The sequence below is a fragment of the Cebus imitator genome, unplaced genomic scaffold, assembly GCF_001604975.1.
Source record: "Cebus imitator isolate Cc_AM_T3 unplaced genomic scaffold, Cebus_imitator-1.0 Scaffold28, whole genome shotgun sequence".
Taxonomy (NCBI): domain Eukaryota; kingdom Metazoa; phylum Chordata; class Mammalia; order Primates; family Cebidae; genus Cebus; species Cebus imitator.
This window is the reverse complement of record NW_016107343.1, coordinates 1,553,768-1,579,513: the sequence shown is the minus strand read 5'-3', so window position 1 is coordinate 1,579,513 and position 25,746 is coordinate 1,553,768. Positions and strand designations below refer to the sequence as shown.

General features: G+C 42.0%; 3 protein-coding genes across 4 annotated transcripts in view; 2 read left to right on the top strand and 1 right to left on the bottom strand.

The window, feature by feature from the left end:
* The window catches only part of USP28 (ubiquitin specific peptidase 28), a 78,537-nt gene extending 74,023 nt beyond the window's left edge, over positions 1-4,514 (top strand). The window contains exons 25-26 of the mRNA XM_037736778.1: positions 1,354-1,549; positions 4,161-4,514. Coding sequence (XP_037592706.1) covers positions 1,354-1,549; positions 4,161-4,336 — 372 coding nt within the window. The 3' untranslated portion in view covers positions 4,337-4,514. The remainder of the gene's footprint in view (positions 1-1,353; positions 1,550-4,160) is intronic.
* A 14,591-nt stretch (positions 4,515-19,105) lies between these two features.
* Positions 19,106-19,855, bottom strand: CLDN25 (claudin 25). The gene has a single exon (XM_017523303.2). The coding sequence runs from the start codon at positions 19,793-19,795 to the stop codon at positions 19,106-19,108; it is 690 nt and encodes a 229-aa protein (XP_017378792.1). The 5' UTR covers positions 19,796-19,855.
* A 3,728-nt stretch (positions 19,856-23,583) lies between these two features.
* ZW10 (zw10 kinetochore protein) overlaps positions 23,584-25,746 on the top strand; it is a 38,607-nt gene continuing 36,444 nt past the window's right edge. The window contains exons 1-2 of one of the 2 annotated variants that reach the window (XM_017523301.2): positions 23,584-23,828; positions 24,995-25,129. In XM_017523301.2, the coding sequence (XP_017378790.1) occupies positions 23,724-23,828; positions 24,995-25,129 (240 nt within the window). In that variant the 5' untranslated portion in view covers positions 23,584-23,723. The remainder of the gene's footprint in view (positions 23,829-24,994; positions 25,130-25,746) is intronic. The other variant, XM_017523302.2, reaches the window with a different exon arrangement.

The following is a 25,746-nucleotide window of genomic DNA, read 5'->3' as shown; positions in this document are numbered from 1 at the left end:
TTTTTAAGTTACTTTTAGTGAATGCCGTTGGTCTTCAATGATAACTGATAGAAGTTAAGATGAGAATTAGTCATCCCTCTGTGTGCCCTTCATGTATACCAGCATTATAGATTTTATCACATTGCTTTCCTACCAGGTACCTTGAGCACAGATACTTTTCTCACTCAGCCATTTCCTCTGTGACTGTCATGTAGGAAGCACGTAATAAATATGTGTGGAAGGAATGCAGTATTTTTTCCGTGTTCACTTTTAAGCTGGTAGATGAAAGTTTTAGTGACTTCTAAGACACTTCATTTTTTTTTTTTTTTTTTTTTTTTTTTTTTTTTTTTTTTTTTTAAGAAAAGTAGGAACCATAAGAATTGGTCCTGCTGTTCTGGTAACATCATCGTCATACTAGTGAAGACTAACTCTCTCCTGGCCTGATTTGTGCTGTATAGCCACATGGAAAGGCAGACCTATATCCCCTTGCCTCCCCAGGGGTTTATATGATGCTTGTCCTTCAGAGAACTGTAAAGGGGTAGCCTGCTTTCAGATTTTGTGCTTGTGTGTATTTTCCCCTATACCCAGCAAATTTGCCCTTCACAGAAGACAAGCCAATATTTCTACTACTGCCTTGGCCTTGTGCATACTGAATGGGTGAGATTAGGTCATGACATACATGCAATAGCTTTATTTTCTGATTTACAAGTTGACAACTGTATTAGTTATAGGTGTGGCAGGGCCACTTTGAAGCTGAAAAAGGGATCTTGTTGTTTTGATGGATCTGAATTTTATTAGAGCCATGTTTTTATATTTTAAATTACCAAATAGATTGACATTTTTGAATATCCTACCCAGCTTCTGTAGTAATGCAGTAATAGGGATTTAGACTCTTTCCATTATTGGATCCTAACCCCTGGTGTGCATCAGAATCATATAGGGAGCTTTCAGACAGTCGTGAAGCTCAGGCCTCTCCCTAGACAATTAAACCAGAATCCGTAGGAAGGGGCTGGGCATCAGTCTGTCTTCTGCAGGTGATTCTGGTGTTCGGAGGAGATAGAGAACCAGTTAACTGGTCTTTGGTTGAAACAGGTGTTAAGCAGGACCTTGCCTTACAAGTTTAGGCCATTGCGTCATAAACTTTGCTGCATTAGAATCACTTTGGGAGCTTTCGTAAAATCCCAATGTCCTGGTCATCTGAATACTAATTAAATCAGCATATCAGGACTGGGAACCAGACATCAGTAGTTTTTAAAGATCCCTAAGTGCATCTAATGTGCAGTAAAGTTTGGGAACTGCTTGTTTAGATTGTTATTAAAGAAATATTTATCTTTTTCATACTTTTCCCCACCTAATTCTACCTTTTAACTGTAGGAGCTGAATGCCAAAGCAGCTTCTCTCTTTGAAACAAATGATGATCACTCTGTAACCGAGGGCATTAATGTGATGAATGAGCTGATCATCCCCTGCATTCACCTTATCATTAATAATGACATCTCCAAGGATGACCTGGATGCCATTGAAGTCATGAGAAACCATTGGTGCTCTTACCTTGGGCAAGATATTGCAGGTATATGCTCTTGCTAATAACGTTCTAAGGTTTTGAGAATTCTAGAAATTACAATGTTCTCACTTGATAGTACTGGTTGCCAAACCTTTTTAAGGAATTGGAACCTCCTAGCATATAAATAAGTTAAAAGTGGATCTGTTTTATTGAAACAAAGGAAGGGAGCCTGGGCCTCTGCCCCTTTTAATCTGCCTTTAGCTTCCCCATGACTGCTAAATCACCTCCATGGGCAACCAACAAGCCCGGTTTGAAAAACATCACTGCTCTCGAGGAATGTCAGACTTCTACCACCACCCTTTCATGTGCCAAAAGACAAATGCCTTTATAGTTTAAAAATCAAAATCTGGCCGGGTGCAGTGGCTCACTCCTGTAATCCCAGAGCTTTGGGAGGCTGAGGTGGGCGAATCACCTGAGGTCAGGAGTTTAAGACCAGCATGGCCAACAAGGTGAAACCCCATCTCTACTAAAAATATAAAAATTAGCCGGATGTGGTGGTGGGCACCTGTAATCCCAGCGACTTGGGAGGTTGAGGCAGGAGAATTGCGTAACCCTTTGGGCGGAGGTTGCAGTGAGCTGAGATAGCACCCTTGCAGTCCATCCTGGGCCATGGAGCAAGACTCCAATTAAAATATAAAAAAATCAATCTACGTATGTAGAGTATGGTTATGGGAGGGTGCCTTGACTAAGTTTTTCTGTGGCTTGAAGTTATATTAACTATGATGACTTCAAGGTTAATTAATTAGTGGAATATCCTTGGTTGTTTAAAGCATCTTGAGGAGGGAGCCTAAAGCTGATTGTTTTTAGGTGAGGTCAGTAGACTTGGAAAATGGCTATATATTCTGATATAAATCCTCTTTGTTAGTTTCTCACTGATACTCCATTGATGGGGCTGGGCACAGTGGCTGATGCCTGTAATCCCAGCACTTTGGGAGGCTGAGGTGGGTGGCTCACTTGAGTCCATGAGTTCGAGACCAGCCTGGGCAGCACAGTGAGACCCTGTCTCTACAAAACATGACAAATTAGCTGGGTATAGTAGTATGCACCTGTAGTCCTAGTTCCTCAGGAGCCTAAGGTGAGACGATTGCTTGAGGCTACAGTGACCTGAGACCTTTCTGTTGCACTCCAGCTTGGGCAACAGAGTGAGGCCCTATCTCCAAAAAAAAAAAAAAGATAATTCTATTGACTTGTTCAAGTGTGTAAGGTGATAGTATTTATTTAAAAATTCTGGGCTGGGCACAGTGGCTTATGCCTGTAATCCCAGCACTTTGGGAGGCCGAGGTGGGCAGATCGCAAGGCCAGGAATTTGAGACCAGCCTGGCCAATATAGTGAAACCCCATCTCTACTAAAAATACAAACATTAAATGGACATGGTGGTGGGCACCTGTAGTCCTAGCTACTTGGGAGGCTGAGGCAGGAGAATCACTTGAACCCTAGAGGTGGAGGTAGTGGAGAGCCGAGATCACACCACTGCACTCCAGCCTTGGCAACAGAGCAAGACTCCATCTCAAAAAACAAACAAATTCTGGGCTGGGCGTGGTGGCTCATGCCTGTAATCCAAGCACTTTGGAGGCCAAGGTGGGCGGATCACCTGAGGTCAGGAGTTCAAGACCAGCCTGACCAACATGGTGAAACCCCGTCTTTATTTTATTTAAAAAAATGTTTAAAAATTCTTAAAAACAAAACAAAAACAAATTCTGTAATGACTAGTTGCCATGTCTTTTCCTTTACTGTCTTCAGTTTTTATTTAGTCCAAGCTTGTCCAACCTGAGGCCCACACAAATTTGTAAACTTTCATAAAACATTCTGAGATTTTTTTTTTTTTTGAGACGAAGTCTCACTCTGTTGCCCAAGCAAGAGTATAGTGACACAATCTCGGCTCACTACAACCTCCATCTTCCAAGTTCAAGCAATTATCCTGCCTCAGTCTCCCAAGTAGCTGGGACTACAGGCATGCGCCACCATGCCCAGCTAACTTTTCTGTATTTTTTATTAGAAGTTTCACTATGTTGGCCAGGCTGGTTTTGAACTCCTGACCTTCGTGAGCCACCTGCCGTGGCCTCCCAAAATGCTAGGATTACAGGCATGAGCTGCCATGCCCAGCCAAATTTTTTTAAAAACTCACCAGCTATTGTTAGTGTTAGTGAGGTTTATGTGTGTCCCAAGACAATTCTTCCAGTGTGGCCCAGGGAAGCGAAAAGATTGTATACCCCTGATTTAGACCATGTATGATATGTAGCTTTACTTAAATCCATGTGTATACATTGACATGTTGTAAACATTTGAAAGAAAGTATTACCATCATATCTATGTCAGAGTATCATATCTACTTCCTCATATTGAAAAAAGACGATTAGAAGACCCTTTCATAATGAAGTAAATATATAGTGTTATTTTGCCAACATCAGGTGGCCTAAAGCAGTGACCTAAAACTTTGATGTATTTGCATTTGCTCCTGGTTTGCCTGAAGGAATCATCATTTATTATTAGCTGGCTAGCATAATGCTTTGACCTCTGAAGTTAGGTAAGGGGCTAATAGAAGGCCTTCCAGGCTTGTTCACTTTTACTCGGAGATCTATTGGGCTGTATATGTAACCATCTGCTTTCCCTCCACAGAAAATCTGCAGCTGTGCCTGGGGGAGTTTCTACCCAGACTTCTAGATCCTTCTGCAGAAATCATTGTCTTGAAGGAGCCTCCAACTATTCGACCCAATTCTCCTTATGACCTATGTAGCCGATTTGCAGCTGTCATGGAGTCAATTCAAGGAGTTTCAACTGTGACAGTGAAATAAGCTCCCACGTGTTCAAGGCCCATTCTGGTTTCTGGCTGCCTGCCCCTTGCACAGAAGTCCGTTGTCACAGTGCTCACCTTGGGAAAAGGATTAGGTGGGCACATAAGATTCCAATTCAGACCCCAACGATGCTGGGTGTGTAAAGAAGGATTGAAAATAAAATTGCACTTTTTAGGTACAAAATCATAAAAGCTATTTCACTAGAAAAGGTGGAAACCAGTGTATTAAGGTGTTGAATTATGCCAGAAGACCTGAAATGCCTTGTACCTAGAACAATGCTTAGCCTTGCCACTTTTAAAACTATCCTTCAGGCATAAATATTTTTGACAGCAGAATAGAATGATTCATGAGAACCTGAACTAGATGAACAGCTACTAGTTATTTTATCAAATACAGATGACATTTAAAAATTCTTCACTACAAGAGATTAGAAATACAAACCTTGCCTGGCTCTTGACAGGAGATGACAGATGGGTTGTTGATGGACCCTTTTACATGTGGGTAGAATGTAAGGTCACATGGCAGTAAGATGCTGAAAAGTCAAAGAAGACCTGTCTCTCTCCTTTCTTTCCATCTTTAAATAAACCAGAAAACCTTATACCCAGCCCTCAGTGAAAGAAAGGAAATCATTAAGGACTTCAGTCAGAACAGCATTTTGTAACTTGACTAAAGATCATGCGTTAATAGTTGTTAGGCAATTAGGTAAAATTTTCTAATATCTGAAAATTGTCAGAAATGGTCTAAGGCTACTACTGGCTCCAAAGACCATTTTGGTCTGCCTCCTTTTTGTTCTTTTTTTTTTCCCCCTCCCCCGAGATAGTCTCACTGTGTTGCCCAGGCTGGAGTACAGTGGCACCATCTTAGCTCACTGCAAACTCTGCCTCCTGGGCTCAAGTGATTCTGGTGACATAGCCTCCCAAGTACCTGGGATTACAGGCATGTGCCACAACTGGCTAATTTTTGTATTTTTAGTAGAGACAGGGTTTCACCATGTTGGCCAGATTGATCTCGAACTCCTGGCCTCAAGTGATCTGCCTGCCTCAGCCTCCCAAAGTGGTGGGATTACAGGCAAGCCACCACACCCAGCCTTCTTTTTTGCCCTTAAAAGTAATTTGTAAAAAAAAAAAAAAAGAAAAAAAGAAAAAATATAAAGCGAAAGAAAGAAAGCACCATACATACGTAAAACTATATATATGTATATGTAGAGAAAAATATTTCCCGTTGATCATTTTTAAAAGGCTTCTGATTGGATATTGTATTTTAACCAAATTTTTAAAGAGTAATCGAGGAATCATGAAAGGGAAGAACACTTGATACAACTATGCAGATTTTATAAATGTGCAATAAAAGTTTTTGTTTTACATTTGGTGTACAGTATGGTCCTTATTTAAATATATATTTTCCATTTGGGAAATGGACGTACTTGCTATTTGTCTTGTTCCAGTTTTTCTTCTTTAAAACCAAAAAAGCAGATTAAAGCATTGATAAACTTGGTGGGGACTGAAGTGCCAGTATTTGAAATAAAAGGCAACAGTCAACTCTTGAGCAGCACCTAGTACCTTTTCATCTCATTGGCTATTTGCATTGCATGTAAGCTTATCTACTTTGTAATTTGTCAAATTTTAGAATGCAAAAATGGCAATTTTCTTAAAATGGAGTTTCTTATAAAGTCATCCCTCAGCAGACACCGGCAGTTGCTTCCAAGATTGCGCATACCAAAACCCTTGCATACTCAAATTCTGCAGTAGGCCTTGCAGAACCTACGCATAGGACAAGTTGACCCTCCATATGCTTGGGTTTTCACATCCTGCGAATACTCTATTTTCAATCTGCATTTGGTTGAAAAAAATCCACGTGTAAGGGGACTCATGCAGTTCAAACCTGTGTTTTTCAAAGGTCAGACTATTTTGATTAATGGTCGGTCATGTTTTACAGATGCTCGGAGGTGCTTTAGTGTTGTAAAGCTCATTGCAAAGATTTGTTTCATGGGAAGTTGATCCATTTTCTTACCCACCGATTACCTTTTACTGTTCAGCATTCTATGTATCACCAATTGCCTTTCACTTTTTTTTTAAAACCCTACAGCACCCAGTATTCTGCCTTTCACTTTTTAATCTCCTGCCAATATTGAGTCCTGTGTGCAGTGCTCCAATTATATTATTTTACTTAACACTATTTTACTTAACCCTGGGATGATGATGGGGGCATGGATTATCCAAGGTCATCCTTGGTGTGTCTGACTTCATAGCTTGTGCTTTTAACAGCTGCTCAACTGTCCTTGGTAGTCGTGTAAAATATTTTGTTTTGTGCTGCCTTCACAGTAGTTATTTCCTGGTCAGCTATTGGGAATCCACAGTTGGCCAAGAAAGGAACTGATGGACATCTGGAGTGTGTGGTGCTGAGTAGTCTGTGTCATTTGAGTCCACAAGGGGGAGTGCTGAGAACTATTAATAGTTTCTTATTCCTCACAGTAGCTGGCTGCCTTTAGGTATAACCATAGGGCTCCACAAACTAAGGTCTCAGACTGTGGTTTTTTTTNTACAGCTGACAAACTAAGAATTTTTTCTTTTTCTTTGAGACAGGGTCTCACTCCATCCCCCAGGCTGTAGTGCAGTGGCACGATTTCAGCTCACTGCAACCTCCACCTCCTGGATTCAAAGGATCCTTCCACCTCACCTCCAAAATAAGACCACAGGTGTGTGCCATCACGCCCTGCTAATTTTTGTATTTTTAGTAGAGATGGAGTTTTGCTGTGTTGCCCAGGCTGGTCTCAAACTCCTGGGCTCAAGTGATCCCCCTGCCCCAAAGTGCTGGCATTCTAGACATGAGCCACTGTACCTGGCCTGTTTTTTACCTTTTTAAAGTGTTAAGAAGAACAAGGATATGAGTAAGAAGCCTATGTGACCTTTGCCCAAAATGATTTAAGAGTTTGAGCAGGATACTTCACCTCAGCATAAAGTCTCTTGAGACTGGATTTAGATTAATGTAACTGGAATTGCAATCATCTTTTGTTTGGATTTGTTAGCTCCTTTAAGAACTAGCAGACATATTAACTCATTTTTACTCTATCTGCTTCAACAACGTATGAGATAGAAAACATACGACAAAACAATTTAATGAATGAGAGACAAGGATCGAATGGAGTGCTGGGGACGTAGCACTGGTAGGATAGAAGGGGAATTAATTGTGCCAGAAGTCATGTCCTTGCTCTTTTTATTGGATTTCATTGTATGACCATATTCACCATGTATTGTCCTTTGAGTTTCCCATTTTTGGCTGTTATGCACGATTCTACTAAGAACATTCATTGAACATGTCTTTTGATGCACACATGAATGCATTTCTGTTGGTGTATAACTAGAAGTAAAACTACTGGGTCATATAACTAAAGTGGTTATACCAGTTTGATCCCACCATCAGCTTATGAGTTCCAGTTGCTCCATATGCTTGTCAACATTTAGTTTTGCTGGTAGTTTTAATTGTATCTGTTCAGGAAAGTGTGCAGTGATAATCTTGTGATTTCAATTTGCACTTCTCTACATACTAACAACACCGAGCATCTCTATATGCTTACTGGCGTTTGGTCATTGTTTTCTGTAAAATACCTCTTTCAGTCTTTTATTTTTGTTGTTGGATTTTTTTGTCTCTAACCTGTTGATTTGTAGTTCTTTATGTCTTCTAGTTATGGAGCCCTATTGGTTTTATGCATTGCATGTATCTTCTTTTACTCCATGGCTTTTCACTCTTGGTGTCTTGAAGAAAATAAGTTTTTGATATTAATATAGTTGAATTTATTCATCCTTTCTTTCATGATTAGTGCATATCATGTCCTCTTGAGGAAGTTATTACCCAGGGTCATAAATATATTCCATTACCTTCCAGAAGTTTCACCTTTAATAGCTGATTGACCAAACCCTGTTTATTGAAGACATCATCCATTTTCCAGTGCCTTGCACTGCTACTTTTGTCATAAATCAGGTGTGTTCACGGGGGTCTGTTTCTGGAATCTTTTACCTGTCCCATTATCCTATTTGTCTGCTTGTACCAACATCACACTTTCTTAATTAGTGTAGCTTTGTAACAAGCCTTTATTTCTTGTTTTCTGGTGAAACAACTTCCCTCCAGTTTTGTACTTCAAGATAGTCTTGCCTGTTCATTTCTTGTTTGTTTGAACAGGGTCTCGCTGTTGCCCAGGCTGGAGTGCACTGGTGTGATCATGGCTCACTGCAGCCCCAACCTTCCAGGTTCAAGTGATCCCACCTCAGCCTCTTGAGTAGCTGGAACTACAGTAGCTTGCCACAACACCTGGCTAATTTTTGTATTTTTTGTAGAGATGGGGGTCTCACTATGTTGCCCAGGCTAGTCTTGAACTCCTGGGCTGAAGTGATCCTCCCAGCTAGGCCTCCCAAAGTGCTAGGATTACAGGCATGAGCCACTGAGCCTGGCCTCTTTGCTACTGATCCTTTGCATTTTGGTATAAATTTTAGGATCAGTTTGTTAGTTTCACACATGAAGGCACAAATCTCCAGGGATTTTTGATGAGGTTTACAATGACTAGAGATAATTTGGTAAAAACTGACATCTGCATGGTATATCTAATTTTTTAAAGATTTTTCTTAATTTTTATATAAAGGTCTTCCACATCTTCCAAAAGATTTATTCCTGGGTTTTTGAAGTTTTGACATTCCTGGTAAATCTCATTTTTCAGACTGCATTTTTGTTTCTTCTCATATCTAGAAGTGAATTGATGTTTAATTCTAAGTTTATAGACTTCAGAAGATTTTTATATACATAATTATGTAATCTGTGAAATGCTGATTTTCATTTCAAATTTTTACTCTCTTTTTTTGAGACGGAGTTTCGCTCTTATTGCCCAGGCTGGAGTGCAATGGCGCCATCTTGGCTCACGGAAACCTCTGCCTCCCAAGTTGAAGCGATTCTCCTGCCTCAGCCTCCCTAGTGGCTGGGATTATGGCATGTGCCACCACGCCCAGCTAATTTTGTATTTTTTAGTAGAGACAGGGATTCTCCATGTTGGTCAGGCTGGTCCCGAATTCCTGACCTCTGGTGATCCACCCAACTCGGCCTCCCAAAGTGCTAAGATTACAGGCATGAGCCATCATGCCCGGCCCTTACAATTTTTATTTATTTTTCTTGCTTGATTATACTTACTAGAACCTTTGGTACAATGCTGAATATATAGATGATGAAAAGTGGGCATCTTTGTCCCCTAATATCTGGTGGGGGGGTTCAATATTTCATCATTAAGTATGCTGTAGATTTGTTGTAAATTCTACTTATTAGGTTAAAAAAAAAATTCCTTCTGTTACTAGTTTGCTGAGTTTTTTTTAAGCTTGAATTTTTTTTTTATTTTTTTATTTTTTTTTTTTTTGAGATGGAGTTTGGCTCTTGTTGCCCAGGTTGGAGTGCAGTGGTGCGATCTCAGCTCATTACAACCTCCACCTCCTGGCCTCAAACGATTCTCCTGCCTCAGCTTACCAAGTAGCTAGAATTACAGGCGTCTGCCACCATGCTAGGCTAATTTTTTATATTTTTAGTAGAGAAAGGGTTTCACCATGTTGGCCAGGCTTGTCTTGAACTCCTGACCTCAGGTGATCTGCCCGCCTCAGCCTCCCAAAGTGCTGGGATGACAGGCATGAGCCACTGCACCTGGCCTAAGCTTGAATTTTATCAAATGCTTTTATGTATATCAAAATGATTACATAGGTCTCTTTCTTTATTCTGTTAATGTGTGAATTACATTTCTTGATTTCCAATGTTAAACCAGCCATGCGTTGTCAGAATAAATAAATTTGACGATGATATTTTTATATGTAGCTGGATTTTTGCTTGAATATTCATAAGACAGATTGGCCTTGTATTTTCATTTCTCATGATGTGCTTGTGAAGGTGTTGGTGTCAAGATGATTCTGGCTTTATTGAATGCATTGGCAAGTGGTCTCTTGTTTTCTGTGCTCTGGAAGAGTGTGGGCAAAATAGGGTTATTTCTTCCTTAATGTTTGGAAGAATTCATTGTTGAAGCCATTTTAGCCTGGAATTACCGTCGTTGTTTGTGGGAATGCTTTTAACTATAGATGTTGTTTCTTTCAGATATGTGGAGTTTTCACATCTTTCTGGTTGCTTCCTCTTTGTATCAGTTTTGGAAAATTATTAGAGGTGTGTCCATTTTATCTAAAATTAAAATTTTATTTATAGGAAGTTCATAATTTTATCTTGTGACTTTTTTTTTTTAATTATTTTTTATTTTTTTATTTTTATTTTTTTTTAAAGATGAGGGTTCACCGTGATGGCCAGGCTGGTCTTGAACTCCTGACCTCAGGTGATGCACCCACCTCGGCCTCCCAAAGTGCTAGGATTACAGATGTGAGCCACCGCGCCCAGCCATGACTTTTTATTTCTAATTAGGGTCTATGTAGTGACATCCGTCTTTTGTTACTGATACTGGGTGACTTGCATCTTTTATTTTTTTAGATATTTCAGAATTTTGCAATAAGTCTTTTCAGGGGTTTATTAATTAGTCTTTTCAAATAATTATTTGCTTTGTTCATTTTTCTCTTTTACAAGTTTTTTTTTTCCTGCATTTTTAATAAACTCTTCAGTAGTGGTTGTTAACCTTGCTTCCAATTCAGAATCATCTGTGTCACTTTAAAAAATACAGCTGCCAAGGACTCCACCCTACAGATAGTGAGTTGTTAGATTTGGACTGGACCATTAATGCTTTCGTGGTTTAAAAAGCATCACAGGCAATTATGATATACAGTCACAAATGAGACCTACTTACTCATATATATATATTTTTTTTTTTCCTTTCTGAAACCGTCTCACTCTGTCACTCAGGCTGGAGTACGGTGGCATGATCATAGCCTCAACCTCCTGGGCTCAAGTGATCTTCCCATTTCACCTCCTGAATAGCTGGGACTACAGGCATGAGCCGCCATGCCTGGCCTATAGAACTTTTATACCTACTTTAAAAACATGACTTTTACATTATCATCAACACTTTAAATTCTACGGTTTTGTAAAAAGTCTGTAGAACCTCCTTCAATGATAGTTTAAAGGTTACATACCTTTTAAATTAATATTTTTTATCTTCTGCACATTCTTCATGTTAAATTTGACTGGTGGAGATATAGAAATATATATATATAACATTTTCTGCATAATTGGCCTCTTAATTACCATAAACCCACCAGTTCCTTAAGGTTTTCTCATAAGTTGAACTTCTGAGTTAATCATTACTTTTTCCTGAGCCTTAAAAAAAAATTCTCTACCTTCTTTTTAAGTTGTTAAACAATTAACTGACATTAATTTATAAATCTGAATAGAACTAGCTTAAGAGAGGGGTGTGTATGTGTGTGTGTGTGTGCACGCGCGCACGTGCACACGTGTGTATATATATAGTAAAGGGACACAAGCATAGGTGAGAAGAGATTTTAAGGATGTTACCATGTCTTCCTTTTAGCACCGTTGACTGAGTGTGGTGGCTCACGCCTATAATCACATCACTCTGGAAGTCTGAGGTGGGTGGATAACTTGAGGTCAGGAGTTCAAGACCAGCCTGGCTATCACAGTGAAACCCCGTCTCCACTAAAAATACAAAAATTAGCCAGGTGTTGTGGTGGGCCCCTGTAATCCCAGTACTTGGGAGGCTAAGGCAGGAGAATTGCTTGAATCCGGGAGGCGGAGGTTGCAGTGAGCTGAGATCATACCACTGTAATCCAGCCAAGACGGAGTGAGACTCTGTCTAAAACAACACCCTTGATTGCTGCATTGCCCATTAAGTTGTTGACGAGTTGTGATGACCCTCAGTCTCCTTGTTGTCTTATCTGATTAACCATTTATAGGCAGGAGAATAGAATCTGCTCAAGGAATGGGTCCAACAAGGCACAAACCTGGCCTCTTTCCTTTTCAAAAGAAGGTAAGCCTGGGTTGTCCCTGCTATACCAGCAGGACAAGAAATTGTGATAATTAAAAAGCAGGAATATTAACTTTGAGTATAAGTAGAGGGTAGAAACCATCTGTAGAATTTAGATGACTTGGAATTGATAAGCTGGCACAGAAGTGATACCCAGGAATGCCAATGGTGAGCTCTCAAAATTAAATATTTGCTGGTCCTGGTATGAGTAGTATTCATGGAGGGATGGTTGGTTTTCTATCTAGAGTCCTGGTGATGGGCTAGATGTTTCACTGCATGCTGAAGATGATCTTCGCAAGTTAGCACTTAGATTTTAACAGCCAGGGCAGAATCCCCGCAAAGTCATCCTGACTGTCTCTGCTTATGGAATAGCCAGAGCTCATTCATAGCTTAAGCAGTTCCACATATTTCCTGATTTAGAAGTCACAACTGAATCTGTATGTCTTCTAAGATGTGGTTCCATGGGAAGAATATTGACATTGGAATCTGACAGATCTGAGTTCAAATACTGGCTGAACCTTTATTTCTGGTCTATAAAATGAAAATATTTACTTGGGGACTGTGTTTTAAGGGTTAAAGGAGAGAATAGACATAGCAATGACTCAGTGTAAAGATGCAGTTGCAGTTCTCACAGGGATTAGTCATCCGGGTAAGAATTTTAAGGGTTATCCTGACCTGCATAGGGCCCACAGGTAGGTTTTAAATGATTGGGGTATATTGTCGAGGTATCCAGAGAGCTATGGGCCTCTGGCAAGTGGATGTATTCATATTAGCAAGTGTGACTGGAAGACAGTGTTTTTGAAGGGATAGGGGCTTATGCTTGATCTAAAAATTGCAGTAGTTCAGGTCTGATTCCGCTGAGCAGATGGTGCATGCTTGTAGCTTGAGCTACTCCAGAGGATGAGGCAGGAGGATCGCTTGAGCCCAGGGGTTCAAGGTTGCAGTGAGCTATGATCACACGACTGCATTCCAGCCTAGACTACACAGAGAGAGCCTGTCTCTTAAAAAAATAAAATATTCCAGATCTAACTCTTACCCTGTTTTAGATATATTTTTCTTTAGTCATCTTATTGAATGGCCTGAACTTGATAGGGCTTAATGAATCAACAGCTTTATTTTGGTTTTCACTATTACTTTCAAAATGATCTTTCCCTTCCTTGGCCCTTGACAGCATCTAAAAAAGATCTCAAAGCTTTATTGTCATGTATGAGTAGGAAAACAGAATTATTTTCCTGTGTGAAAGAGCCTAGACTAGTCTCAATCCAAACTCACTCTTATTCATTGGTTTCAGTGCTTCTCCCCTGTCCTTAGTTCAGGCCTCAACCTGAGGTTCCAACGCCAGCAGTAAGGAAGGAGACATAGGATTTCTTTCACTCTCCCTTCCCCATTCCTTCAGCTTATCCCCAATTTGGTTCCTCCAGAGCCTGGGACTGGAGAGTTTATAGGAGAAAAAAGCAAAGGGCTTTTTTGACTTCTTAAAAAAGCTGTTATTGTCTAGGTGCAGTGGCTCATCCCCAAATCCCAGCACTGTGGGAGGCTGAGGTGGGAGATCACTTGAGCCCAGGAGTTCAGGACCAACCTGGGCAACACAGTGAGACCCTGCCTCTATTTATTAAAAAATAAAATTAAAAAAATACTGGCATTTATGATACTCTCTTGATTCAGTGTCCTTTATTATGACCGGAACCCAATTACTAGCTCTTGTATGGGGCATTTAATGGGCTCTTCAGAGAGCCCTGTAGAAAACCTTCATACTCCATTCCTTCCTTGATGGCTTTGGGTTTTCTTTCTGACACCTTACCATTCCTCTTGGGTTCTGCTCTAGTCATTCATACTTTCCAATGGTGCTTTGGAACATCAGCATGATTGCCTTCTCCAGCACCCATTTGGGTATAGGATGTTTACCACCTTGTTCTAGTAAAAGGCAGAAGTGCAGGTGCTGCTGCTGTCGCCATCCAACAAGCCTCCTGCCTTCAGGCTGCTTCAGTAGAGGTCACACACCCGCCTCTAGGCCTCTGCCTAGATTTTCCCAAGAGCTTTCTTGGGCTCCATTCTGGTTGCAGCAGGAGTGGGCCCACAGAGTTTCTGTGGCTTAGCAGGGTTGGGATAGGGGGTGCCTCAGATTCCAGTCTTCCCTCCTGGGAACAACTTGGATCTGCAAGTGGTTCTCTTGCAGTCTACCTCCATCCCATTCCTCGCTAGGAAGGATAGAGAACATAATAATACTCTAGTCTGTTATGAATTCCCTTCCAGGAATTCTCCCCTAACGAGTCTGGATGCTTCTCTCCTGTAGGCTATTGAGAGTGAAGGTGAACCTGTTTGGACACTTCTTAGCAGCCCCTCTCTTTAGAATATAAAGCACTATCATCTATAGAATAGGGCTTTGAGGCTTTATTCAAAACTCTGGGCAACAGAAAAGTTCATTCCACATCCTATAAATGTAGATGTGGTCATGAGGAAAGCAACTGGATTAAATAAAATAAATCAATCAATTGATGGAGTAGAAAGGGAACTACAGCTTCTTTTAGTTCCCTGTGAGACCAGGGACTACAAACAAATATTTTCCTGAGTTTCTTATTGTCCTAATCCTGACTGCGAGGACGCATCTCCTGGCCAGAAGCCCATGAAACCGCTCTGACTTCTTTCCCATCCCCAAATCAGGTGCCCTTAGGACTTTTCCCTAGAGCTAATTCAGAAGCTCGGAAGGGTTACCCACATGTATTTTAATAGAGACCTTCCAGAATGCCTTCACTGACAATAGTGAAGCTTTCAAACCCAAAGACTGTTTGATGGAGAAGAGAGCACCAAGTTCTAAAACTCTAACTGCATCAAATTTGGTGAGTTCCTGAGTTATTTTCCTCTACTACTTTATAATAACACTTCTAACTTGAAATATTGATTGATTAGTGTTTCTGTTTCTGATACATACAACTACACACCTCTCCACGTGTAACCACAATAAAGAAATGTTTTTGATGTGAGACTAATTTGCCACAGAACCCTATGAGAAAAAGCTGTGTTGAAACTATGATTTAATTAGTTCTATTTTTATTTCTTATTATTTCCCCCTTCAAAGCAAGTGACTAAAAACAGTGGCAGTTTAGGTGAGCAGCATCTCCTTCCTCAGACTCTTTAAATATGGATTCCCACCAGAATGCAGATCACCTTCCCTTTCAGGGAAGGACATGCTGTTGGCCACATGGCCAGTATGTCATCAAGAGTTTCTGCCCACACCCATTTAAAAAAATGCCTTTGTGTCCTTTATAAAAACAGTTGGGAAGACAGAATATTTTCTTTTTTTTAGTATATGTGCTGCCGAAGCGAGCACAAGACAGAATATTTTCTTAACAAATCTTTAGTGTCCATTTCTCTGCAGAGGAAGCCATAATCACTTGCTGATGAAAAAATATCATCAGCACCTGCAAATGTGAGATTCGGGTGAGGGCTGCAAGCCACCAGCAAGAGCAGGTGAGCCACCTGGCAACAAAGAACCTGTTTAAACTTCAACATAAGCACAAAGGAGGGTTTTCTTTGAAGGTCTTTGGTTTTTCCATCGACTTCAGTGAGAGGTATTTTTTCTTTTGAGACAAAGTTTTGTTCTTGTTGCCCAGGCTTGAGTGCAATGGCATGATCTCAGATCACTGCAACCTCTGCCTCCTGGGTTTAAGCAATTCTCCTGCCTCAGCTGCCCAAGTAGCTGGGATTACAGGTACCCCCCATCAGGCCCAGCTAATTTTTGTATTTTTGTAGAGATGGGATTTCACCATGTTGGCCAGGCTGGTCTTGAACTCCTGACTTCACATGATCCGCCTGCCTTGGCCTCCCAAAGTGCTGGAATTACAGGCATGAGCCACCACACCTGGCCTTCAGTGAGAGTTTTTCCTTTGGTCTGGTCAATTGTCTAGGAAACCCATCCCATAAGGCCATAGGATAAGGTGGAGAAAGACTGCCATGGTGCCATACCCTGGCTTCAAGTCTTGACTCAGTTAATTACTCACCATGGGCATCCCACCTAACTTCTCAGAATCTCATTTTCCTCAGTAGCAAAACAAATAATATCTGTTCTTCCAAACTAATTTTCAAGACATGTTCAATAAAACTACCAAAATATGTAGGAGTGCTCTGTAAACGCTTAAGCCCAATACAACCATGTGATAGGGAAATTTCACAGAGACAAGTCATCAGAAAAGGGAGAGCAGGTTACTGCTGCAGTCAACTGGAAACCAAGCTCCTGTTCCCGGACCATGTGCTTGGCTTCCTATGGTCCTGAGAATAGAGACTACGTTCCTTACTGAGGCCTACAAGGTCTGGCTTCTTCCTACTTTTCCAGCTTCACCTTATGCATCTTCCTCTCCCCCTTCACCTGGAGCTGCTCCCCACCCTTTACCATTTCGCCAGCTATCTCTTCCTTTTGAGTACTGATCCATGAATCACTAACTAGGTGAAATCCCTCCTATTGCATGATCTTTTTAATATATATATATATATATTTTTTTTCTCTTGTACATTCATAAAGGTTGATTAAACTATTGCATGACCTTATAGAACCATGCACCTTTCCAAATTTTTAAAGGCTATCAAAGTTACTATTTACATTTATTTGGGTGATTTTACATTAATATTTGTTTCCTGGCCAGGTTCGGTGGCTCACCCCTGTAATCCCAGCAGATTCCTTATTTGCCTGAATGAGGGACAGAGCTATATTTTGTCTTATCATTTTATCCTGGTCCCTAGCACATGGTCAGTGCTCAATAAATATTTGTTAAGGGAGTGAATAAATGATCAGATGGATGAATAATGAAATAATTCTTTCATGTAGATACTGGAAGTTTAAGAAACTTAGATAATTGAGCCTCACCCTGATTGAAACTTGGTCCAAAGAGCTTTGAAGCTTTATAGAGAAGGAGTAGCTAATGTAACAGGCATTGGAAACCGTTTTCTGACTTACCAGACACAGAAAGCCAGAATACACCTCTGATGCAAACTGGCACTTTGTACTCAAAGCTGTATTTACCTAGGGATCATTTTGATTTGTGCATGCCAAGAAGACATACACAAAAGGACAGGCATAAAAGGAAAAGGAGCTTTCTGAAGAAATTGACTCCCAGAGAAATCTGCTCTGGGTAAGAAGGTAAGAGTTGCAGAAGATGAGCAGTACCTGGGCAGACTCCATTTACTCAGAAAAAAATAAAATAGTCATTTTCTAAGGAGGGAACTGTCCTGGGCTACTGTGGCAAATTTGTATACTCTTGTGTCAGAGTGCATGTATTCTTGCTTGAGCAATGACTATCTTGTGATATTGGGGCTATTTTATCAGGTGGTGAGAGGCATCATGAGAGCTGAGCTGACAAAGCTCCGTACCAGCTTGGGGAGGGAGGAGTGTCCCCGGTACTGCAAGGAATCCAGCATGCCTCTGAAGCTGGAGAAGTGACCTACTTGGGGCATTAGGAACCATCCCCATTAGCTGCTCTCCTGAGGGAATTGCTGGCAGGGCCAATGGTGACTCTTGAACTGATTACAGGAGTGGAGGAGAGGTGGCAGGGAGGTGGATGCTGCAGGATGATTGCAGCTGACAACAGGTTTATGAGCAACAGGAGGCTCCTCCTTGAGGACCTGTAAAAATGCTGGAGGAAGACCTGAGGTGGGGTAGTCAGGAGAGAGCCTGCCATTGCAGGCAGAGCAAGCAAAGGAACTTAGGTTATTGATATGGAAGGGACTTGATTTGCAGCCACAACCTGGGTAGGTCTGCTGACACTGCGGTTAAAATTTAAGGGGAGGCCACAAGTGTGGTACCAACCTGGGCAATAATATAGTGAGACCCCACTTCTACAAAAAATTTTAAAAATTAGTTGAGCTTGGTGCCTATGCCTCTAGTCCCAACTACTTGGGAGGATGAAGCAGGAGGGTCCCTTGAACCTAAGAGTTTGAGGTGCAGTGAGCCATGATCATGCCACTACATTCCAGCCTGCAACATAGTGAGACCCTGTCTCAAAAACAAAAATGAAAACAGCACAACGAAACAAAAATTCAAGGGGTTTATACTGTGATTTTGCATATGGCTAGAGACATATCTGAGAAGCTACTTCTTTCACATACATGCCCACATTGGGCAGTGTTTAGGCACAGTCATTCTAAGGTAATCACTGTGTCCCAGTTTGCTTGGGACTTTCCTAGTTTTAGCATGAAAGTATCTTGTCCTGGGCAAACCAGGAGGGTTGGTCATCCTACCACTCACTCAGGCTGGTGGTTAGTCTTCAAGTGGGGAAGACAGAGTAGACTGCTCATAGCCTCACGATGTAGCAGAAACAAGACTATGTCTCTCCTTTGGGATATTAAGAATCTATAACACAGCAAAGGTGTATTGTGAAGCTGTCTGTCAAATTGCACACCTGAGGCTGAAAATGGACACAAAGAGGATTTCTATCCTAAGGTGCTGTTCTGGGCTAATAATTCATTTTCCTTTGCCAAGGCACCTTCTTCAATTTTTTTTTAAACCTTTACAGAATGGTAAGTGCCTCTTCACACTAGATTTTCTCTGATGGTTGCAATTTTATAATATATTTTTCCTTAGTCATAAAAGAATCAAATATGTAATTAAGGTTACAAATTTTAAAGCATTTTTTATATAAATCTCAAATCAGAAACATATGTTTGTTAGACACTGTGCCCTGATTTTTCATTCTGAAATGAGGATCGCCATATCATCAAGACAAATCACATCCTTGATAAGTGGGACGGTGACCACCACCCCCAAAATGAAGCAAACAAATCTAGAGTGAGAAAGGATTCTACTGATATTCCTTTATTCCAGAGATCCTTGGAGGAAGCCAGTCCTAGATGACCAGGTTCCTAGGTCTTGGCAGGAGGTGGAAGGAGCCATCTGACTCCTCCACTGGAGCCCAGGATGGGGGAACCGTGGGATCAGCCACCAAGGGAGAAGGGACATCTTCTTTTCCCAGACAGGCCAAGAAGATGAGGAGTAGCCCGCCAAGAGCCAGGAAAATACCAGCAGCCCAGCCCAAGTAGAGGGCACCTCCAAACTCCCACCGAGGTATGATGTCAGGGATACTGTCATCCCAGAAGTCTTGGATTGTGGCATGGGCCACCCAGGAGACTGGAATGAGGGTAGTGGCTGAAGCTGATACCTCCAAAGTCCCTCCTAGGAGGCCAAGCCGCCTCTTGAATACCCATCTGATCCTGTGAAACTGGAAACATTCAGACCCAAAGCCGGAGAGCAAAAGCCCGAGTAGGCCCAGCCCATGGGAGGTTACCATGAGGATGCGTGCTACCTGGAGCTCCTGGGGCAGAGACAAGAAAGATTCAAAGGCCTTGCACACAGTGACAACTTCCTCTCGATCCACGCAGACCTCCCAAATCCCCATGATCCAGGTCTCCATCTCGTTCAGTTCCAGATTAAGAGTCTTCCACTGGGGCAGGACGGTGGTAACACAGGAGCAGATCCAGCCAAGGAGGGAGAGAAGTAGCCCCCCGAGCTGGGCTTTCCCACGAAAATTCCAGGCCATAGTCACTCCCACCACAGATGCAGAGCACAAGTGAGTCAGTGACAGGTTAGCAGAGACTACTTTTCGGGAGGCTTGAGTGGAAGATCTTTCGCATTGGGAGAGGGTTCTTGTTTCAGTTTTCTGAGTAGCAGCTGAGGCAGGTGCCAGGAATTGGCAATGTTTGGGTTTAGGGGGTGTGTCCAATATCGGATGTGGGTGTGGAGTCTGGAGGAGGGTCTCATGACAGGCAAAAAAGCCATAGAGGGAGCCATCAATACATATTTGTTGAATAAATTCATAAACTAAAATCACTCCTTAGCTCTGAGATCACAAGAATGATTGATGTTCTTGGAATATACGTTGATACGATCTTTTTGAAGGGCGACATGACTTTATGTTTCATACTTTTAAACATATGCATACTTTGACTCAGCACCTTAGCTCCAGGAATCTATCTAATGTATCATAAATATATACAAAGATTTATGAAAATGTCCGCTGAAATAGTGTTAAGAATTGTCAGGTTTTGTTAATACAAGGCAGCCATTTAAAGTGATTTTGTAGAAAGAATTTTAATGATATGAAAAATATTTTTGATATCTTGTTAGTGAAAAAAGCAAATAACCAAACAGTGCATAGATTATATAGAATACGGTCGGGCACGGTACTTATGCCTGTAATCCCAGCACTTTGGGAGGCTGAGGAGGGTGGATCACTTGAAGCCAGGAGTTCAAGATCAACCTGGGAAACATGATGAAAACTTATCTCCACTAAAAACAAAATAAAAAAAAATTAGCCAGGCATGGTGACACATGCCTGTAGTATAAGCTGCTTAGGAGGCTGAGGTAGGAGAATCTCTTGAACCCGGGAGGTGGAGGTTGCAGTGAGCTGAGATGGTGCCACTATACTCCAGCCTAGGTGACAGAGCGAGATCCCAATCTCAAAAAAAACAATAAATAAATAAATAAAAATATAGAACTGTGTGTATGTTTGGTGATAGGATTATGCGCAGGTTTTATTTCCTTATTTGTGCATACCCATGCATTTTACACATTTTATAAATTTATCACTTAATATTTTTATTTTATTATTTGTTTTTATTTTTGAGATAGAGTCTCTGTCACCCAGGCTGGAGTGCAGTGGTACGATCTAGGCTTACTGCAACCTCTACCTCCTGGGTTCAAGCGATTCTCCTGCCTCAGCCTTCTGAGTAGCTGGGATTACAGGTGCGCACCACCATGCCTGGCTAACTTTTGTATTTTTAGTAGAGATGGGATTTCACCATGTTGGTCTGGCTGGTCTCGAACTCCTGACCTAGTGATCCACCTGCCTCGGTCTCCCAAAGTGCTAGGATTACAGGTGTGAATCACCGCGTCTTGCCTCGCTTAATGTTTTTATTACAAAAAGCCCACAAATGTTAATTTTACAAAATAATTAAAAATTCCCCAATCCAAGGAACCTACCCAGACCCAGAACATTCCCAGAGGGAGGTGCTCCCTCCCCAGACTCCCCTTGCTGCTGGGCCAGCAGCTATAAATAGATGATAATCACACCAGCTTCCATTCCTATTTGTTGCTGCTGCCAAGTAGCAGGTTCTGACAGGACAGGAAATAATTTACATTTACTGAGTACGGCTAAATGCCAGACTTTTTGCTAGACACTTTATTCTTATTTAATTTTCACACTGCCACTGTGTGATACACGTTAGGTAACTTGCCAAGGTCCCCCAGCTGGTAAAGAGCAGATCCAACATGAGCCAGGCAGCTCAGAGGAGGACATTTCATGTTCTTGTCCCCAGGTGGCAGCAGCTGCCCCTGCACACTGGTGATACAGCATGTGGGTGAGGCTCTAGTCTTTATGGCAAAACAGAGAAGAAAGCAGACGTTCTGTTGGAGTCGTGAATGTCTGACTCATGTGTTTCCCTGTTTCCCTATTCACATATTAACCTACTGCACTCTGTGGGGTAGATATGAAGTGAAAGCAAAGGTGTTCCTGAAAGGAAGAGACATCTCCTGAGAAAGGAGGATCTTGACTTTGAATGATGGCTCAACACCCTAAGCCATCTGGTATACCAGTGATTGTCAGTGGTGCGAGGGTTTGCGGGGAGGCACAAAGAATCATCTGACGTGCTCATTTTTCTTTTATGTTTTATTACAGAAAATTTCAAACATATACAAAGGTAGAGTGAATGGTATAAAGAAATCCCATATTGCATCATTCCGCTTCAAAAACTATCCACTCATCCCAAACTTGCTTCATTTCTACCCGCACCCACCCCTTCCCTTGCGTACTATTTTGAAGCAAATGGGTTGCTTTTTCAAATTGCAGGCACCTTGTGCTGCTTTTATAGCAACGTGGTGGCAAATACTGTGCAAACTTGGAAACTCTGTCTGCTTGTACTGTCCTTTGTCAGAATTATGCGTTTGCTAATTTGCTTCCTGAATGCAGGTACGTCGTGTGTATGTGAGCCATGTTAGGCCAGGAGGAATCCTTCCAGACTTTGCTCTTGATTTCCTTGCCTTTTCCTGATGATTTGTGAAAATTTGTGAATTGGGAGACATAATCAGGCATGATAAATGTGAACTATGAAGAAGGTGAGGTTAATGAGGGATTACAGAACATATTCATTTATTAATTTCATTTTTTAAATTCAAGTATTCATTCATTGCTACATGCACTGTGTGTAGCCATCGCAGTCCATACTGCACGGTCTTTCTTGTCCTTTCTCAGTCTAACTCTGGCTCTTCCCTGACTTTTCCTTGGACCTTGAGGAGCAGTCTTCACCTTACCCAGTAGTCTCTCTGCTCAGGAAGAAGCAAGAGCTTAGGTAGTTAGTTGTGTTTTGTGGGTATGTATAGATAGGTTTTCTGGAGGGAGATCCCAGAACCTCAACCTCAAAGTAGCACTTCCTTTGATTCTCAGTTCAGATTTCTCATTACTGTTGTCAAAAGACAAAATTACAACAAATTTAAAGTTCTTAATTCACTTTATTCGTGATTCTAGAATCCGACAACACTTCATTCCATAAAGTGGAATCAGTGTCTCCATGAGCTGAACAGAGGACGTTGGTTTTATAGAAAGAAAAAGGCTGAAGAAAGGGAAACAAAGAACGAAAAGCAGATCGGTTGTTTCAAAGTTAATTTCCTTGTAAGGTGGGGACTGAGAAACAGGCGTGAACCACCACGCCCAGCTAGACTTACATTTTTAAAAAGGAATCATGCTACACATAGAATATTGTGAACATCCTTCTGTATGCAATGCATTAAAATAAAAGATTTTAAAAAGCTTTTGAAACATTTACATATTTATAATCTGATAGTACTAAGTATCTTGTTCTAGTTCACACAGGACTAATATGTATATCTAAGTAATATAAATATGTAAGGTAGGTAACGTAAATGTGTAATGTATCACGTAGATGTAATAATATATGTACGTAAGTGTAATTATAGGCAACCTTTTATTTATAAGGTAGTGACGCCACTTCGTTACACAACTCCAGAGGGCGCCATTCATAGATTCTGATGCCACAGCGGCCCTATAAAAGTTAAGGAAAAAAGCTCGGGATGGGCTCGTTGGCTCTATCAGCTAGATAATTTTACAGGTACGCCTTTTGAAGTTTAGAAAGGTTCAGTTAGTGCTGGTTATTTAAAACGTTTAATTTCCTCCAGTGAAAAACGGGCGGGAAGCAACAAACTGTTTGAAAACAGCTAAGAAGGAAAACGCGTCTGCATACAGTTTGCCAACTACGGGACACCGTGGAACTCCCATCCCAGGATTGGCGCGGTGCCTGCTGGGAGTTGTAGTGCGCCCCTCGTTTTCCAGGCGGCGGTCTGACGCCTTTGAGACTCCGTTTCCCGGCAGGCCGCGCGTCAAGACTGCCGGCGGGACGGGAGCTGCCGCGCTGGCTACGAGAGTGACCCAGTCAGCGTTGGTTCCCGTCTTGGCCATGGCCTCGTTTGTGACAGAAGTTTTGGCACACTCTGGGAGGCTGGAAAAGGAGGATTTGGGGACCCGGATCAGCCGCCTGACGCGGCGGGTGGAGGAGATCAAGGTGAGATCCGGGCAGCTGTCAGCTGTCTGGAAGGGGACGCCAGGTCCAAGTGTGAAGGGACTGGCGAGAGGAGTGGGTGGCTAAGGGCTAACAAAGTGGGGACCAGCAGACTGGGGCCTGCCGGGGAGATCTAGGTGTGGGGGCTCAATGAGGGTGGGAGGGCCTAGAGCTGTGGATTGAGGAAGGAGCTTGGAGGGGAGCCCATTCTGGGGTTGGGGACTGAGGAGGCCTGGGACTGTGGGGACGAAGAGGCGGTGGCTGAGAGGCACGGGGGAGTGGGGTTACGTTGGGGAGGGGTATGCCGGGGGAAGAGGGAGGCTGAAGAGATCAGCAGAGCGGGAGGAGCAACTGGAAGATCGGAGGAAGCTAGGGAGCGAGAGCAGGAGAGGAATAGAAAAGAGACAGGACCTTCCCCCTCCCCTTCCCCCACCAGTAAGTGTATTTCCTCCACCCACTCCTTGATTTGTTGATAAATAAAATAGCCTGGGGGATTGCACCTTTTTCCTCCACGACATTAAAAAAAAAAAACCAAAAAACTCCAAACCCTCAATATGTCTTTATATTTATTTATTTGTTTGTTTATTTATTTTTGAGAGGGAGTCTTGCTCTGTTGCCCAAGCTGGAGTGCAATGGCGTGATCTCGGCTCACTGTAACCTCCGCCTCTCGGGTTCAAGCGATTCTCCTGCCTTAGCCTCCCAAATAGTTGGGATTACAGGTGCGCGCCACCACGCCTGGCTGTTTTTATTTTTGTATTGTTAGTAGAGATGGGGTTTCACCATGTTGGTCAGGCTGGCCTCGAACTCCTGACTTCAGGTTATCCAACCGCCTCAGCCTCCCAAAGTGGTGGGATTACAGGTCTGAGCCACCGCTCCCGGCCCCTCAATGTGTTTTTAATTTTATTATTTTTTATTTATTATTATTTTTTATAAAGATGGAGTTTCACAATGTTGGTCAGGCTGGTCTTGAACTCCCGACTTCAGGTGATCCGCCTGCCTTGGCCTCCAAAGTGCTTGGATTACAGGCGTGAGCCACCGCGCCCGGCCCCCCCTCAGTGTGGCAAGAAGATTCTAACATGGAAAATGCCTTGTGGAACACGAATATATTTTTTATCAGAGTTCTCTACTCACCTCACTGTCTTTTATGATAATTCTGTTTTATATTATAGGGTGAGGTGTGCAGTATGATTAGTAAGAAGTACAGTGAATTCCTGCCTAGCATGCAGAGTGCACAGGACCTGATTACTCAGGTGGATAAGCTATCTGAAGACATTGACCTGCTGAAATCTAGGATAGAGAGTGAGGTAAGGATAATCAGTTATATTGGGTAGGTTTGTTAGGGAGGTGGTTTGGCTTTCTGATTCCTGAGACAGCTTAATTGTGTACAGCTTTTCAAACCCTCACTTTTCTGATTGGTAAATGGAGATTGAACTAAATGATTGTAGGGTGACTTCAATTCTAAAATAGAAGTATCGTCCAAAAATGCCATTTAAATAACTTTTTTATGGAAGAAAACTTGACCAGGCCTGGTGGATCACACCTGTAATCCCAGCACGTTGTGGGGCTGAAGCCAGCAGATTGCTTGAGCCTAGGAGTTGGAGACCAGCCTGGGCAACATGGTGAAACCTGGTCTCTACAAGAAAACAACAAACATTAGCCAGGTGTCATGGTGGGCCCCTGCAGTCTTAGCTACTCAAGAGGCTGATATGTGGGAGGATCTTTTGAGCATTTGAGCCTTGGAGGTTGAGGCTGCAGTGAGTTGTGATCATACCACTGTACTCCAGCCTGGGTGACAGAGTGAGACCCTGTCTAAAAAAAAAATTATTCAGCCATAATAATAATGTCTTGCATTTGAATAGCGCTCTTTCTTTCCTTCCTTCCCTTCCTTCCTTCCTTCCTTCTTTCCTTCCTCCCTCCCCTC